A 14,377-nucleotide genomic window follows, 5' to 3' on the forward strand; every position below is an offset into this window, starting at 1 on the left:
TGCCGACGTCGTCACATTCTCCACCTTCTTGCTCGCCAGATCAATAGTCAGCAAATCCGTACCCTTGAACTCGATATATTTGCCCGCTGCTACTTTGCTATACGAACTGTCAGCGCCTCGCTCTGCACGTACAATCTTGTTGAAAATAAGAAGAGCGGTTGTTCACCTCCCATATCCGATATCAGCAGTCGTGTATTCGTTCTGTTGCCACCTCAACGCAATCCTATCGCACGTGTGGAACGTGAAGACGACGTCGTATGTCACGTTCGTCACACCGTTGCCTCCATATGGCCCTTCGCTGATGGTATTGTATAATTCCGTGCGGTTGTGGACGTAGGCGGAGGTGGTGCCGTTGTTGGCGCCTTCGTCGTAGATCATAATCTGTCCAATGGCATTGTCAGCTAAACGTCATTATACACGAAGGGAAGGTTTGGCGCACATTTTCTGTAACAGCTGAATCGAGCGTGGGGAGCCCGCCGGTCGCGAAAGCATTGAGCCAGCGTTGTGCGATGCCTTCGACTTCATTGTCTTGAATGCAGGTACCGCATGGGCTACCCTCTGTGGAGGGTGGTGAGGAGTGGGCTGAGATCAGGGTTGAAAGGAAGCAGAGAAGAAGGGTCTGTATGTATGAAAGCTTCATGATTGGCAAGCAGGAAACAGAGAGTGTTGTGAAGTACAGCACAGCGGGTTTGCGCAACAGTGAAATTGCAGATGAAACGAGGGTGAGGTGGTTTTTGTATACGTTCTCAGACACAGAAAGCGTCGTGGACCGTTGTTTACTACCAGATAAGCAAGAGCGAAACCTTCAACATCAGTTCAAATCCGGACCAGCACATGCCTGCAAGTCTGCCAGGTACCACTCCGGCTTGAAAATAATAATCTCTTGTAAAATGAGGTGAGGCATTGGAATTAAACCCTGTAGAAGCGCCAGGCACGGGATGCGGGCGGCCATCGAGGCTGACGGGAAGGAGCATCACTCGAGCGGCAATACTGCCTCCCCAAATCTGGACCTCGAAGCTCCGTCGACCTGGGCAGTAGCTTCAAGAAACGGGATTCCTACACCACTAGCTCTGGATAGCTGAGCAGGTTAGGCATTTAGCATCATGCAAAAGGTGAAAATTGGGGTAACGGCGTTTCCTAAAGATGCATGGGTGCAATTTTGACGATCTTGCGAGGACAGTCCCGTGGGTCTTCAACATCGGCACCCCTCAGACTTTTGAGACAATGGGGCACGGAGTGGGAAGGTGGCTGAGATGGATCATGTTGTGGACGTGGTGGGCAAGATTGAGGTCAAAAAGTCCAGGGTTCGTTCTGAGGGCTGCCTTAGTCTTAAGGTAGCGAGCCGTAGCGTCCACCAACTCTCCGCCCAAATCGCCATCGCGCCATCTTACTGTGCCCCTGGCTTGCTTCTTGACCTGCAGTAATCTAGACCAGTCAGCGAATCGCAATATTGGACCATCGAAACGCAATTTTCACCAGCGCATCATCGCCCCCAATCCATTCAGCCATCTCCATGCGGAACTGTCTTTCCTCCGGCTTCAACTCCTCTAGCGTCTCTCGAATGATGGTTTGATGGACTGATATCTCTTCATGCTCTTTCTCCATGCACTTGGCTAAGGGCTCCACGCATTGCTTCTCTGCTTACAGTAAGTAGTACTTCGCTTCCATCACGTCTTGGCAGATACCGAGCAAGAGATTGCATTTCATGCGGGTCCAAGGAGGGAGTTCAGGCTTTGCGAGAAGCTCTAGGCATATTGTCTTTACCTCAGAGGGATCGAGGTGTATTGTTGAGGATGTTGTCTGTCACCATCGGCATTCGCTCTTGGGTAGGGAAAAAAATACGAAGGATTAGAGCATCAACTCACATGATGGAATGAGCGCCCCACACTTTGTTGACCTTCTCTATGTATTGCGCATGTTTGGCAGCTTTGTCGGACCTCCTCGTATTGTTGACTGTGACTTTGGCTTGCGCTGCTCTGTCAGTTGCTCATGTGTTGAGCGACATTCTGGGTTTTGAAGTCGGGAAACAGTCTGGCTGTGAGGGTGAGGGCCTGTTTTCTATGCTCAATCGCAGCTGCACATCTCCGTGTCTTAGCACGTGTGTGTAACGAGACAATTTTCTTTCATAAGCGAAGGACCTCCATTCATTATTGAGCTTGGACGGAGATGACAACATGGAGAGTCGAAGTCGTAACACGGCTGCTATAGACTATCTCGATATAGACAGCTCGTAGAGTCTACCTATAGACCAGCCTGTAAGCGTAGACATACAACACGCTCCAGGCGGCTTTGCCAAATATCTTACAAAGTCGTCAATGCTTTTAGATACGCAGTCGCTCAAAATTGAATAGAAGAACATCGAACTAAGGGGTATAAGAATAGAAAGTAATGACTGCATATGGAAACTCCACCTTAGCTTTCACCTCAACTTTTGGGTCTTGCGTTAGGTTCCTCAACTGGCCCACATCTGACTTCTCGCATCGCCCACCAATCCTCCATCGCGTCTCGCCTTTTTATTCAGCCTACTTGTTCTCCAGCCCTCATACCAAAGCTGCCGGCTCGCCTCCCTCAGGTCACCCCTCCATTCCGTGAAAACAGTCTGCTTCAGCTTCACAAAATCGCAATGCTCGGCATTCATGGGATCTGCCAAACCCCAGGGGAACTTGCGCCCAATGACGTCCGGCTCGTAGGGGTCAGGAGAGATGATCGACAGGGGAAGCGCCGGAGGTTCTGCCGGTGGAGGCGTAGGGACAGTTGGCGAAGATGGAGTGCGTACTGGAGAAAATTTTGAGGGTTTACCGGGCTTGGCGAGGTCAAAGTCGGATGCTGAAAAGGCAGAGCTGGAGTCTGAGGAAGAGGAGAGCACAGAGGTTATGGAAAATTTGTCCCCTTCAGTCTTGATTACTTCTCCATCTCGCTCGTCGAGGTGATTGTTCTTTGGGCCTTCGGCTGAGGCATCGGATCCCTCATCTTCATCATCGTCCTGAGTGATAGCTTCAAGAGTCTCCAGGCCATTCGATTTCAGGGAGTCCCAGACTGCACGTTTGAGGTGTACCATGTGTGCAGACGTAATGGTGTCGGCTTTGGCAATTACAGGAACGACCGTCGTTTTACCCTTCAGTGCACGTAACACGTTCAAGTCGAGATTCTCATCCAGGCCACTAACAGAGCTTTCTGGCCGGCCACGGACGAAGGAGTTGGCCCTATCCTTGACACCATTGATCTCATTGGCTCTCTGGGCGGCGGCCATATTGGCGTCCAGACGGCGAGGATCAAGGACAAGGAAGACACAGTGAACGTGGGTATCTCGCAATCCTGGAGCACGGGCCACTTTGCTTTCTTCGTTGAAAGTGTCTTCGAATTTGCTCTCGATAAACGTGGTCATGGTCTGCAGCTGGAGATCCACTCCATTCGCCTCGAGCCCTTCTGAATCCCAAAGCGTGACTCCAATCCGCTCGCCTTCGATCTCTGTCTCGACATATTGGGAAGTAAAGTTTGAGAAAGCTCCAGTAGAGGCGGGTGATACGATAAAGTAATCATCATCACGAGACTGTTGTCGCCGCTTCGACAGTGGCAGAGCAAGGGAGATCTGGAGGAAGTTAAGGAAGGAGGTTTTGCCGGAATTTTTCGTACCAACTACCAGTATGCTGTGGCACTGTTAGCTGAGCCTGTAGGATGTTTGCTCCAAGCAGGATAGCTTACTTGAAAGGAGTAGGATCTTTCCTCCGCCTGATCTTCCTCGGACTGTTGATTGTACTTATGGCACTGCTTGCGTAGCTGTAACGTCCTCGGTGTACCAGGCTCTCGGTTCTGGGGAATGCATCCACGTAGTATTTGGTGGCTGTTCCTGGGATTGGTGGGATTGGTGGGACTGGCGGGACTGGCATTCCACGGTACATGTCTGAACCGAGCGTTTCCTGTGATGACTTCTGTGCTAGCCTATATTTGAATGAACCTCCTGCTCGATTCGACATGATGGCTACACTATCTGGCCTTGTGTCTTCGCCACCAAATCCTTGCAGGTCTGGTGGATGGGGAATGATAGGTATTCTAGGTGGAGGGGAAGGTATCTGCTCCTGCATCATCTCTTGCTGGCGTACCCTCGACCGGTCCTTCTTGCTCAATTTTCGGGCAGGCGTACTCGATCTAGAGGTCGACCTTTCCCGAGATTTGCTTCGTCTCAAGAAGCTGAAGGAGCCTTTGCGCCGCAGAGAGCCATTGACACGGTTATCTGACTCGGTAACACTTTGATATGACTCTTCCTGTGGGGAGAGCGAATCGCTCACGGTACGTCGTTGCTGAGGGGTAGCTGAGCGCAGCATATTGGGGCGATATGATTGGCGCGACTCTGTTTGAAAAAGGAAAGCGCGATGGCATGTGTTGTCATGGAGCTCTGGCAAACGTGAGGAGCGACAAGATGTGTCTTGGCAGACAACAATGTGGGGGAATGCTCGGTGACCGTGCACGACAAGCAGTCCTGGCGCAAAGTTTGTATACTACAGCACAGCTAGCATCTTATCTCTTGCAGTATGACTCCTCCTATGATTCTTATCGATTGTAGCAATGCACGTCGTCGCGTACATCTTCATGCCGGTACAGTAGTGTCACTTTGCTTTCATTTGGGTGTTTTAGCGCAGCCAGCGACTGGAGGGTGGTTGTCCAAGAGATTGAGACAAGGCCAGAAATGTCAGTAAATACCGTACCTACGAGTACGAGTACTAGGGAGAGTTGTTAGGGGTCATGATTCGAGCGGGGACTATTATTTACGAGGCTCAGATATAAGCTTTTAGAGACCAATCACTGCCGAACCTTCCTCGCATCCCCGCTTACTATCCCCCTGGTGCCCCACAGCAGAAAGAAAAAGCGTCACTTGAGACGGTGCAGATTCTCAAACATTCCTCGAGTGCAACACCAACGAGGATATATCTGGACTATCCAACGCTCTTTCTGAAGTAATCTCGGTCATGAACCACAAAAGCTCCCCGTTGAAGTCCAACCTCTACATGAGAATGATAGATAGGGTCTAAAGTTCTTGACTGTCACTTTTGCTGCTAGCTTGCCTGACGATCAGCAGTGTAATGTCACACATTTTCATTAACAGGTAGAGTAACGACGGATCTCAATTTAATTCTCTCCTAGCGATATATAAAAACTGCATCAAACTCCGAAGGTCCAACCTGTTTCTGGCTCCTCATGAAGTGAGCTCTGTACGAACATCACACACATAACCGCTGGCCGCTGGACACACTTCGGTTCGGTTTAGCTGTTTATCTTCTGGGCCCGTCGGACCACTGGTGAACTCTGCAGTTGCAGAGATGCCCAAGATCTCGTGTTGTCTGGGATCTGAGTTGGGATACTGTTCGTCGCCCCACGTACCGAGGTACTGCAGAAAGGCTGTGGGATACGAAGAATCATACGCCGTGTATGTTTTGGCACTTGCATCGTAGCTGTAGAAGTAGGCGCCCAGTAAGGGGTCCCAAAGAGTTCCTTTGTCAGTATAGTCTGTGAGGATGCCCGCATCGGGAAGATTCACGTTTGGGATGGTGTGATCGTGTGTCCCGTTGATAGCATAGTTCGCATGCGAGCCGTTACCAGAGTATGTGACTGGCCGTACGCCTTGTTTCTCTAGGCAGTCGTAGGTGAAAGCTTCGCCGAAACCATGTTGACTGTACCAGACTTGTGTGGGCGTTCCATTCTGGAAGCGGACCATATTGTGTTCCCAATCCTTCACACGGATGTAAGTGATGAAGAATACATGTTTCTTGGAACGGACATACTCCAACGTGAAGATCAACCTCTTGAATGTCCAACAGGACCCCTCCCCAATTGAAGGCATAGAAGTACATGTAGAAGGCGTCGACAAGACCGTCGCCATGGTCATTGACAATTATTGCAACGCTAGTAGCTCCGTCTGTCTTCCCCGTGCTGTCAGGCTTGACGCCATTTAGCCAGGCGGGATTCGTGGTGATGTCATCGACAGACGTGAGGTAGACGTCCGTACCACCAGTACCGTAACTGTTTAGAGAGTCGAGGTTGTTGAGCGTCAACGGATTCTCATAGCCTTCGACGACAGTGAAATTGATCTCTGGCTTCGTGTGGACCAGTTGAGCTCCAATGTCGGATGGAAAGTAATTCTCGCCAGGGTAGAGCCATACCACAGGTGCTATAAAGGATGAGCATCAAACGTATAATTTTGTGGAAGCTATCGGTCGCAAACCATATGTTGAAACGTAGTCTGGGACTACAGTGCTTTGACGCTCGAAAACTGGCGCCGGGGACGGGTAAGCCAAGACGGCTTGTAGCAGAAAAGCCATCGGAAAGTTGAGGAAAATGAAAGTAGGAGACATGGTTCGAAGGAGGTATTTAAGGAAAGGGGTAAATTGGAATAATGGTGGCTTGCAACTGATGGAGCAGCCACTCTTTATACCAGCTGACTTCCATCTTGAGCTCGGAGCGTACGCCTACCTCTAAGAACACGCTGTGAAAGAGAAAGTGCTCATTGGCGCAGACAAGTAACTGATTTGGCAACGACCGAGGTCAGCAGCAGTATGCCTTGACGGACACAAGCTCAATATGGAGCAATTGCAGAGGTTGGAAACTAGAAGGTGTCTTGCGCATGACGGATCTATGCATGATGTTATTCGTGGGGGTGAAGAAGACTTTGATGGCGAGGCAACGTGGGCTGCGTCTATTCGACGATTGGTGCCCTTTTGATCCAGGAACGGACTCGGTGGGGCTCAATGTCTTACGCCTGCCCCTTTCAGAGCCAACAGCGATGATCACTCATGCTGCTCCATCTTGAAATAGGATCTCTCGTGTCTGAGCCGTTGCTGCCTTTAACGAATTGACGATGGATCTGAGCCAGCTGCCGTATTGTTGGCGCTGGTACCTTGTCGTATTTAAGCCTGCTGTTCCTTTGCGCCGGCGACGCCCCGACTCTGATGATCGGAATAGTGCGAGCTGAAAGACCTTCCTTTTTGACAGTTGGTGGAAACATTCGTTTCCAAGACGTTGGAGGACTGGCACAAAGCTTGTTGGACCGGGCATTACCACTTAAAGGGGAGCAAAATCTTGAATGATTGGTTGAAGGCAATCTACCCCTGCCTCGACAGACTGTCCACATAAAATTCGTGATCTTGGACGGTGAACACAAAACCCATACCATGCTGCGCATGACAAACAACGAGCAGTTCTCTGCGGACTTTACTAAGAGGACCAGCCATTATTATCTCGAGCGCGCTTTTTCATGACTAAAGAGTCAAAAACGCGGCTTGAAGCTAACTGAATCCTTGGCGCGTAACTGCCCCGCTTCAGCTGAGCTCAGAATGGCTCCGAGTCGCAAAAAGCCTCGCAACGGTCACTGGTCGGAACGGTGTAAAGGCATTGGATGCGACATAGCTCGTCTTTGTGAGCAATGTCTCTCCGAGTCGACGATGGCCGTTCCAGAGGTCGTTCCAAATCCCCAGGCCGCAAGGATGAACGATCGAGATCGCGAGACGTGAGAGCCCCGTCACCAGTGGTAGTCGTCCAGACAAAAAAGTCCTCGAAAAAGTATTATAGCGGCGAAAGCGATTCAGACACTCGGTCGAGGAAGAAGAGCTCCAAGAAGCACTACGACGACGACTTTTCGGAAAGCGATTCAGACCCAAGGTCGAAGAAGAAGTCCTCCAAGAAGCACTACGAGGACTCCTCGGAAAGCGATTCAGACCCAAGGTCGAAGAAGAAGTCCTCCAAGAAGCGCTATGATAGCGATGACAGTGACTCGGACCCAAGATCCAAGAGGAAGTCTTCGAGGAAACATCACGACGAGAGTGAGTCGGACACCAAGAGCAAGAAGAAGTCCTCGAAGAAATACTACAGTGACAGCGACTCCGACAGCAAGTCTAAGAAAAGATCCTCCAAGAACCACTATGATAAGAGTGAACCTAGCTCAAGCTCGAGCGAAGACGACAGGAAGAGCAAACATAAGAGTTCCAAACAAGTCGCTTTGACTCGCAAAGGCGAATACATTGAGACCTCGACATCAAAATACGAGCGAGAACGCCATAGCAGCTACGCATCGCCGGAGCGTCATGAAAGACCGGCAGAACCTAAGCGACATATGAGCACCAGCAGCGTTGAGGGCGGAGAGAAGTATCGCCAGCTGTCGATGCCTGGAGGATTCAGTGGAGGCCATTCCCCCCACCCGCAGTACGCATTGCCAAGTCCTTTAGCCAACAGTGTTCTCATTTGACTGATGCTGCTGTAGGTATGCCCAGCCTCAAGTTATATCTCGACCCGAAGGTCAAAGAACGCACTCTGGCTCCATCAGCTCGCGTGGACCAGAGTATGCCCAGTACCAATACGCAGATCTAAGTGCTTATGCGACCAACGGCAGAAAACCTTCCTACACAATGAGCGCCCAGCCTCAATTTGTTGAGGTCAATCCCTATCATGGTTCGCATGCTCCGCCATCTCCGCCAACGCTGCACCGCCTATCGGTCTCAGGAGGAGCTGCTGGAGGGTTGTCTCTTGCAGCACCGGGTCAGCATTCCGGCCATATGCAAGGTGGCTTACCACCTGGCAGTCCGCTCCTCGAATCCTACCGTGGTACATACCAATCAATATCGCCAATGCCTTCTCCATTGATGCTGCCATCAACTATGGATGAAGGTCTCTCGGACTTGGAACAACTTTCATCCGGAGACTCTGACCACTCGCGAGGCCATCTTTCCAAGAAGTCGACACTCCGAAGAAAGACCGTTTCTTTTTACCACCCTGAACCCGACGCTCTTGCACTCGCGGCAGCTCTGAAACACTCGACACCTGAGGCCAAACCTATCATCAAGATCCTCCCTCACCTCTCGGATGATCACGTTCTGATGTTAAGGACAGAATACAAAAAGCACATGAAAGCGCAAGGCAAAGGCGTTAATATCGCTAAGCACATCAAAATGAAACTCACCGGCAACCTTGGAAAGGTTGCTTACGCAACGGCTCTCGGACGATGGGAGAGCGAGGCGCACTGGGCAAATTTTTGGTATCAATCCAACACCTCACGGCGAGAACTCCTGATTGAGAGTCTTATGGGCCGTACGAATAGCGAAATCATGAAGATCAAAGATGCATTCAGCGATCAGCGGTACAATAACAGTCTGGAAAAATGCATGCAGACCGAACTGAAGAAGGACAAGTTCCGATATGCTGTTTTACTTGCTTTAGAAGAGAAGCGCATGTCGGAGAGCGACAAGCTTTCCATCGAACTCGTACGCAGAGACGCGCAGGACCTCTACCGTGCCTTGACCGCTAAGGAGGGTGGAGAGACAGCGATGATCAACATCATCGTCGTCAGAAGCGACAAACACCTTGCCGAGGTCTTGCGGGTCTTTGAGAGCCAGTATCGGAAGAACTTTGCGAGAGAGATGATCCAGAAATCTCGCAACTTAGTCGTACGTGGGTCCCCGCCGTATTTGCTGATGATACCCGTAAAACTGATTCCCAATAGGGTGAAACCCTCGCGCATATCCTCAACGGCGTTCTGAATAAATCTGTTCGTGATGCCCTCCTCTTGCACCAAGCGTTGGCGGAAACGTCGAAAGACCGTGTTGAGCTACTAGTAAGCCGACTGGTGCGGTTTCACTGGGAGTCACGGCATTTTGAGAGAGTCAAAGTGGCTTACAAGCAGAAATACGGCAAACGGCTGGAGTCTGCCATTGAAGAGGGAACCAAGGGAGATTTCAGGGACTTCTGTGTTGCGCTTTGTAAGGTCGAGTCTTGAATTCGCGCGTCCAAGTGGGTTTCATGGGTGAAAAGATGGGCAGGAAGTTGGGTGTGAGCGTACGTGGGTACGAACACGGACGATAGTAGAGTTATGAAAACCCTGTGGATCAGCTAGAATACTGTATGTATCTACGATTAATGTATCTACGATTAATGTACGTAGCTGCCACCATGCTTTTATCGATAGTGTCCCCTTCAACCCCTTTGAAATTGAATATAGGGGTGGGAATAGGCTAGTGTGTCACGTGTGGTGCCCCTCGTCCCGTGCGCCGTTTAATAAAGTAAAGTGGGTACATGTACATGTAAGGTACATGTACCTTACTGTAAGTAGCTACTTTATGCAATCAGAAATTGTGGGGAAACTCTAATTAAAACCTTGGCGAGCTTGGGTTATGTTACGTATCTACCTTAACTTCCTTTAAGTGGATTCGGCAGGGATGTTTGGCTTACTGATGCTCCCTTGGCTGCACCAAAAGAGATCAGCTGCAAAACAAAAGACGCCTTCCTTCGACACCGCTCTCTTTCGCCCTCCCCTCCTTCAACCCGAAGCGTGTCTCTCCTGCTCGTCTCTCTATTTATCTTCTTTCCTTTCACCATGTAGCCTCCTACAGACCACGCCTTCGTATGCAGTAACCGCACACTCATTAATCTCCTCAAAGCCCTACCTCCAGCGAACGACAGACGCTGCCACAATGAACGACCCCGGGCTTCACGAGCCTCTCAATCAGACGCAGAACAAAATTGAGGGGGTGAGGAAAGAGGAGGAGGATTTTGAGCAAGAAGTAGAGCAGTCATTCCTGGATCCAAGGTCAAACCCACAATGTCTTCCAACTCAAAATTCCTTGCTGACTTCTTCCTCGCAGTCGATGGTGGTTTGCTTCGACAGCATTTCCCTTGCTCGCTGTACGTATCAGATGACAAGTCTTGGTGTGTGTTTGGCTGAGGACTAGATCTAGGGTACCTTTGGCCCCATGGCCACAGCCTTCAACATCTGCGCCTTGATTGAGCATTGGAGGGTCGAGATTCCCCCGGGACTTGGAGCCAATGAATCACATGGAATCGACGTTAGGGATCCGAAATGGTATCCTTCCCCAAATCCCCTCTTTCCTCAACGTACCAGAGAGAAGCGGACCTCTCGATGCAATGATTTCTTGAATGCTAACACAGCGTTTAGGCTTTTAGCGGTCAATGGCGCCTCGCTTGGTCTTGCAATCATTGCCAATTTCTCATTACTTCTAAACATGGCTCGCCGCCTATCATTCTCCGTCGCTCAACCCATCACAATCCTTGGCTGGTACCTTTCATCAATCTTGCTCATCGCCGACCTTGCAAGTATCATTCACATCGTCAAGGTTCCTGGTCAGAGACGAGCCTTGACGCAGGCTTTCTATTATGCTATATTCGCCGCGGCACTCTACTTCATCATTGCTTCCTTGATGGTCTTCACTGTTATCGGAGCTTGGAGGGGCCATTATTCGAAGGAGTTCAAGCTCAACACGAGCCAGCGGACACTCATGCTTCAAACGATAAGCTTCATGATATACATGGTCGGAGGCGCTGGTGTTTACGCGAAAATTGAGGGCTGGATGTTCCTTGATGCATTGTACTTCACCAATTATACGTTGCTCACTGTGGGTATTGGAGACTATGCTCCTTCAACACATCTCGGCCGAGGATTGTTGTTTCCATACGCCATTGGCGGCATCGTCATTCTGGGTCTTGTCATTGGCTCTATCCGCTCGCTTGTTTTAGAGCGAGGAAAGAAGAAGCTTGGAAGTCGATTAGTGGAGAAGAAACGCGAGCTACTGTTAAAAAGAATGATCCAAAAGGACAAGACCGACAAGCTCAACCCAATTCAGAGCAAGCAACAGGCCGAGGAAGTAGGCATGTCGGAGCGAGAGAGGCGACAGGCAGAGTTCGAGCTTATGCGGGAGATACAGCAACAAGCTTCGACTAGGCAAAAGTGGCAAGCGCTTTTCATTTCGGGAAGTGCGTGGCTTCTCCTTTGGCTTATTGGAGCGGTGGTGTTCTACAAGGCAGAGCATGAGCAGCAATGGACGTACTTTCAGTCCCTGTACTTTGCATACACCACTCTTCTGACCATTGGGTATGGCGACTACAAGCCATTCAGTAACTCGGGCAAGGCATTTTTTGTACTCTGGTCGTTGCTTGCAGTTCCAACACTTACTATCGTCATCAGCAACATGGGTGATACGGTCGTGAAGGCTATCAGCGATCTCACACTGTACTTGGCAGAGTTCACAGTCCTACCAGGGGATGCACCGGTGAGAGATCGAATGAAGCAAATCGCAGCCAGAACTACAGGCGGTAGATTGTTCGGAGAGGTCATACTGTTTAAAGAGCCACCAGGTTTGCTTGGCGATAATGGCGAAATTGACCCCGAGAATGGAAACGCTGGTGGCCCAGGTGCTGCTGCCACTGATTACCTTGCTGGCCAAGTCGAAGACGAAGAGCTCAAGGAAGCTCGAGAAGCTGAAGCCAAAGGCGACAAGCTTGGAGGGGACATCCACACATATCACTATCTTCTCGTCAAAGAATTCCGCAATGTAATGAAGCATCTGAATGAGTCTCCGCCTCGAAAGTACAGCTACGAGGAGTGGGCATGGTTTCTTAAACTTATGGGCGAAGACGAGTCACACTCCGTCTCGCACCGAACAGCTCCTGTCAAAGTGAAAAACGACACTGACGCGAAGCCGGATATGCAGCAGGCCCAGACAGATGACGATGAAGGCGGGATGCGCCAATGGAGCTGGCTCGGAAATCGCTCCCCTTTAATGGGAGAAACAGAGGAGGCGGAGTGGGTGCTTGAGAGATTATCAATGACCCTGGAGAAGGAGATGAAGAAGATTTCGGAGGCGAAGACCAAGAAAGATGATCAAGATCGAGGGGAGAACGCGGGCAAGAGAATTCATTCCAACAGCGACAGTAACACTAACGGGAGTGACAAGAATTCGCAAGACAAAAAAGGCGGCGCTAATGTTGAGCAAAGTAGCGTGAAATGATACCCCAATCTGTTGATTGTCTCTGCGAGCATTTTGACTTGTTCATATCGAGCTCTTTCGTTGCGACTTTGTATCTAGTCAGTCACTTTTTGACAGTGACTCTTCATTTGCAGACTTCTAAGCAAGTGGGTTGTCTATCGACGATTTCCGCTTCATTCCTGTTCAAGCCAATCGCCCACTTCCAGTCCCGGCCGACGGAGTCATCAATGCTCATCGCCTGACCTCGGCATCTTTGCCATGTCGTACAAGCTCTTAGCTTGGTCCGGATTATAGCGGAAATCCCATCTGCAACCTTGACATCCGCGACAAGGTATTTCAGCCATCGACTCCGCCCATCGTACTTTCAGCAGCAGGAAGCCGTCTCTCGACAGGCATCCCTTTTTTCTTCTCCCACAGAACAGGCTGGAACAGGCTAATAATGGGTGTCCTCCAGCCACGAACCGCCTCCGTCTCACTCACGACCTACGCCGCCACCACGGTCGTCCTTGTTCTGTGGCTTCTCGCCATGGTCGCGGTAGTCCTATATTTGATTCTCCAGCAGCGCAATCGCACACAAACACCTCAAAGTACAAGCTCTGGCGACCGCTCTGCCTCACATGGCAGCACCGCTCCTCGTTTCCCTCCCAGCGATCCGACCGCGCTACCGTCGTATCCACAGCGGGCACATGCACGGTCTCATCCACCGACTTGTCCGCCATCGCTTTCAGCAACGATGAGACCTACAAAACCCCCCCCATTCCGTCCGACATCACCAAACATCGACCCTGTCCCCCCTGGGGCTTCGACGAGAATCGCAGACTTGGGTCATATTCCTACGGCGTCACCAACCAGGAACCCTGTCCCCGCCGCGCCTTCCTCGAACGAAGCAAGGCAACAAGTTCTGCTTGCTAACAACTCATCACAAGCAGCCATGATCGCGAGATTGCAGGCCATGCCACCCGCGAGTGATACCACCGACATGAGCACGGAGACGGTGGATCCCGGGAGGGAAGTGGCCAATCGAAGGTATTTGGCCATGCTGGCGCAGAGGGACATCCGTGCCAGGGACCATGCGCTTTTGGGAAGCGACGATAGCACCGATGCCGGCGGTGGAGCCGGAGCCGGCGCCGCACTCAGTTACGCTGTCCGCGCTAGAGGCGTGGGTCCGAGGTGCGTGCGCGTAGACCGGGAGAGGGAGCGGGGCCGCCTTGCGAGTCTGGGTGGCAGGGGGCGGGCTGTGTCTTTGGGGCAAGAGAGTGGAGATGGAGAGCTGGAGAGGGTGATACCTTTGCAGGTGAGGAAGATGCCTTCCGGGTGAAGGTCTTGGGGGGTGAAGGAGTAGGATGGATTGGGATGGGATGGCGTGTTCGCTTGCAGGACGAGCTTGTCAGCCTTTTTGATTTCTCCGTCTGGGTGGTCTGTTTTGGTTTTTTCCTGGGTACGGTCGTTTGATGGTTGGATAATAGCTCTGACCGGTAGAAACCCTCTGCTTTCTGGCACTTTTCGCGCACCTCTGCGCTCTGCGCCCTCAGTATAAGTGTCTTCTTTCCCACACCGTCTCCTTGAAGTCCTTGCTCTTCTGAAGTCTTATACGTGCAAGATTAAACAAATGAACA

General features: G+C 50.9%; 7 protein-coding genes across 7 annotated transcripts; 3 read left to right on the forward strand and 4 right to left on the reverse strand.

Moving 5' to 3' along the window:
- Positions 1–162: 162 nt before the first annotated feature.
- On the reverse strand, positions 163–640 carry HO133_000932 (uncharacterized protein; the record flags this gene model as incomplete). Its single annotated transcript, XM_037291865.1, has 2 exons — positions 163–381; positions 440–640. The coding sequence occupies 2 exons, from the start codon at positions 638–640 to the stop codon at positions 163–165; spliced, it is 420 nt and encodes a 139-aa protein (XP_037152227.1).
- Positions 641–2,452: 1,812 nt separating this feature from the next.
- Positions 2,453–4,322, reverse strand: HO133_000933 (uncharacterized protein; the record flags this gene model as incomplete). The annotated part of the gene is made up of 2 exons (XM_037291866.1): positions 2,453–3,647; positions 3,703–4,322. 2 exons carry the CDS (start codon positions 4,320–4,322, stop codon positions 2,453–2,455), a joined length of 1,815 nt encoding a protein of 604 aa, XP_037152228.1.
- Positions 4,323–5,191: 869 nt separating this feature from the next.
- HO133_000934 (uncharacterized protein) lies at positions 5,192–6,347 on the reverse strand (the record flags this gene model as incomplete). The annotated part of the gene is made up of 3 exons (XM_037291867.1): positions 5,192–5,725; positions 5,778–6,163; positions 6,218–6,347. 3 exons carry the CDS (start codon positions 6,345–6,347, stop codon positions 5,192–5,194), a joined length of 1,050 nt encoding a protein of 349 aa, XP_037152229.1.
- Positions 6,348–7,414: 1,067 nt separating this feature from the next.
- On the forward strand, positions 7,415–9,757 carry HO133_000935 (uncharacterized protein; the record flags this gene model as incomplete). Its single annotated transcript, XM_037291868.1, has 3 exons — positions 7,415–8,190; positions 8,249–9,428; positions 9,485–9,757. 3 exons carry the CDS (start codon positions 7,415–7,417, stop codon positions 9,755–9,757), a joined length of 2,229 nt encoding a protein of 742 aa, XP_037152230.1.
- A 694-nt stretch (positions 9,758–10,451) lies between these two features.
- Positions 10,452–12,782, forward strand: HO133_000936 (uncharacterized protein; the record flags this gene model as incomplete). The annotated part of the gene is made up of 4 exons (XM_037291869.1): positions 10,452–10,567; positions 10,623–10,662; positions 10,716–10,840; positions 10,934–12,782. 4 exons carry the CDS (start codon positions 10,452–10,454, stop codon positions 12,780–12,782), a joined length of 2,130 nt encoding a protein of 709 aa, XP_037152231.1.
- Positions 12,783–13,233: 451 nt separating this feature from the next.
- On the reverse strand, positions 13,234–13,480 carry HO133_000937 (uncharacterized protein; the record flags this gene model as incomplete). The annotated part of the gene is made up of 2 exons (XM_037291870.1): positions 13,234–13,302; positions 13,343–13,480. 2 exons carry the CDS (start codon positions 13,478–13,480, stop codon positions 13,234–13,236), a joined length of 207 nt encoding a protein of 68 aa, XP_037152232.1.
- Positions 13,481–13,494: 14 nt separating this feature from the next.
- On the forward strand, positions 13,495–14,079 carry HO133_000938 (uncharacterized protein; the record flags this gene model as incomplete). Its single annotated transcript, XM_037291871.1, has 1 exon — positions 13,495–14,079. The coding sequence occupies one exon, from the start codon at positions 13,495–13,497 to the stop codon at positions 14,077–14,079; it is 585 nt and encodes a 194-aa protein (XP_037152233.1).
- Between the last annotated feature and the right edge of the window lie 298 nt (positions 14,080–14,377).

This window comes from Letharia lupina (genome assembly GCF_014066315.1).
Source record: "Letharia lupina isolate WasteWater1 chromosome Unknown contig_11, whole genome shotgun sequence".
NCBI classification, from domain to species: domain Eukaryota; kingdom Fungi; phylum Ascomycota; class Lecanoromycetes; order Lecanorales; family Parmeliaceae; genus Letharia; species Letharia lupina.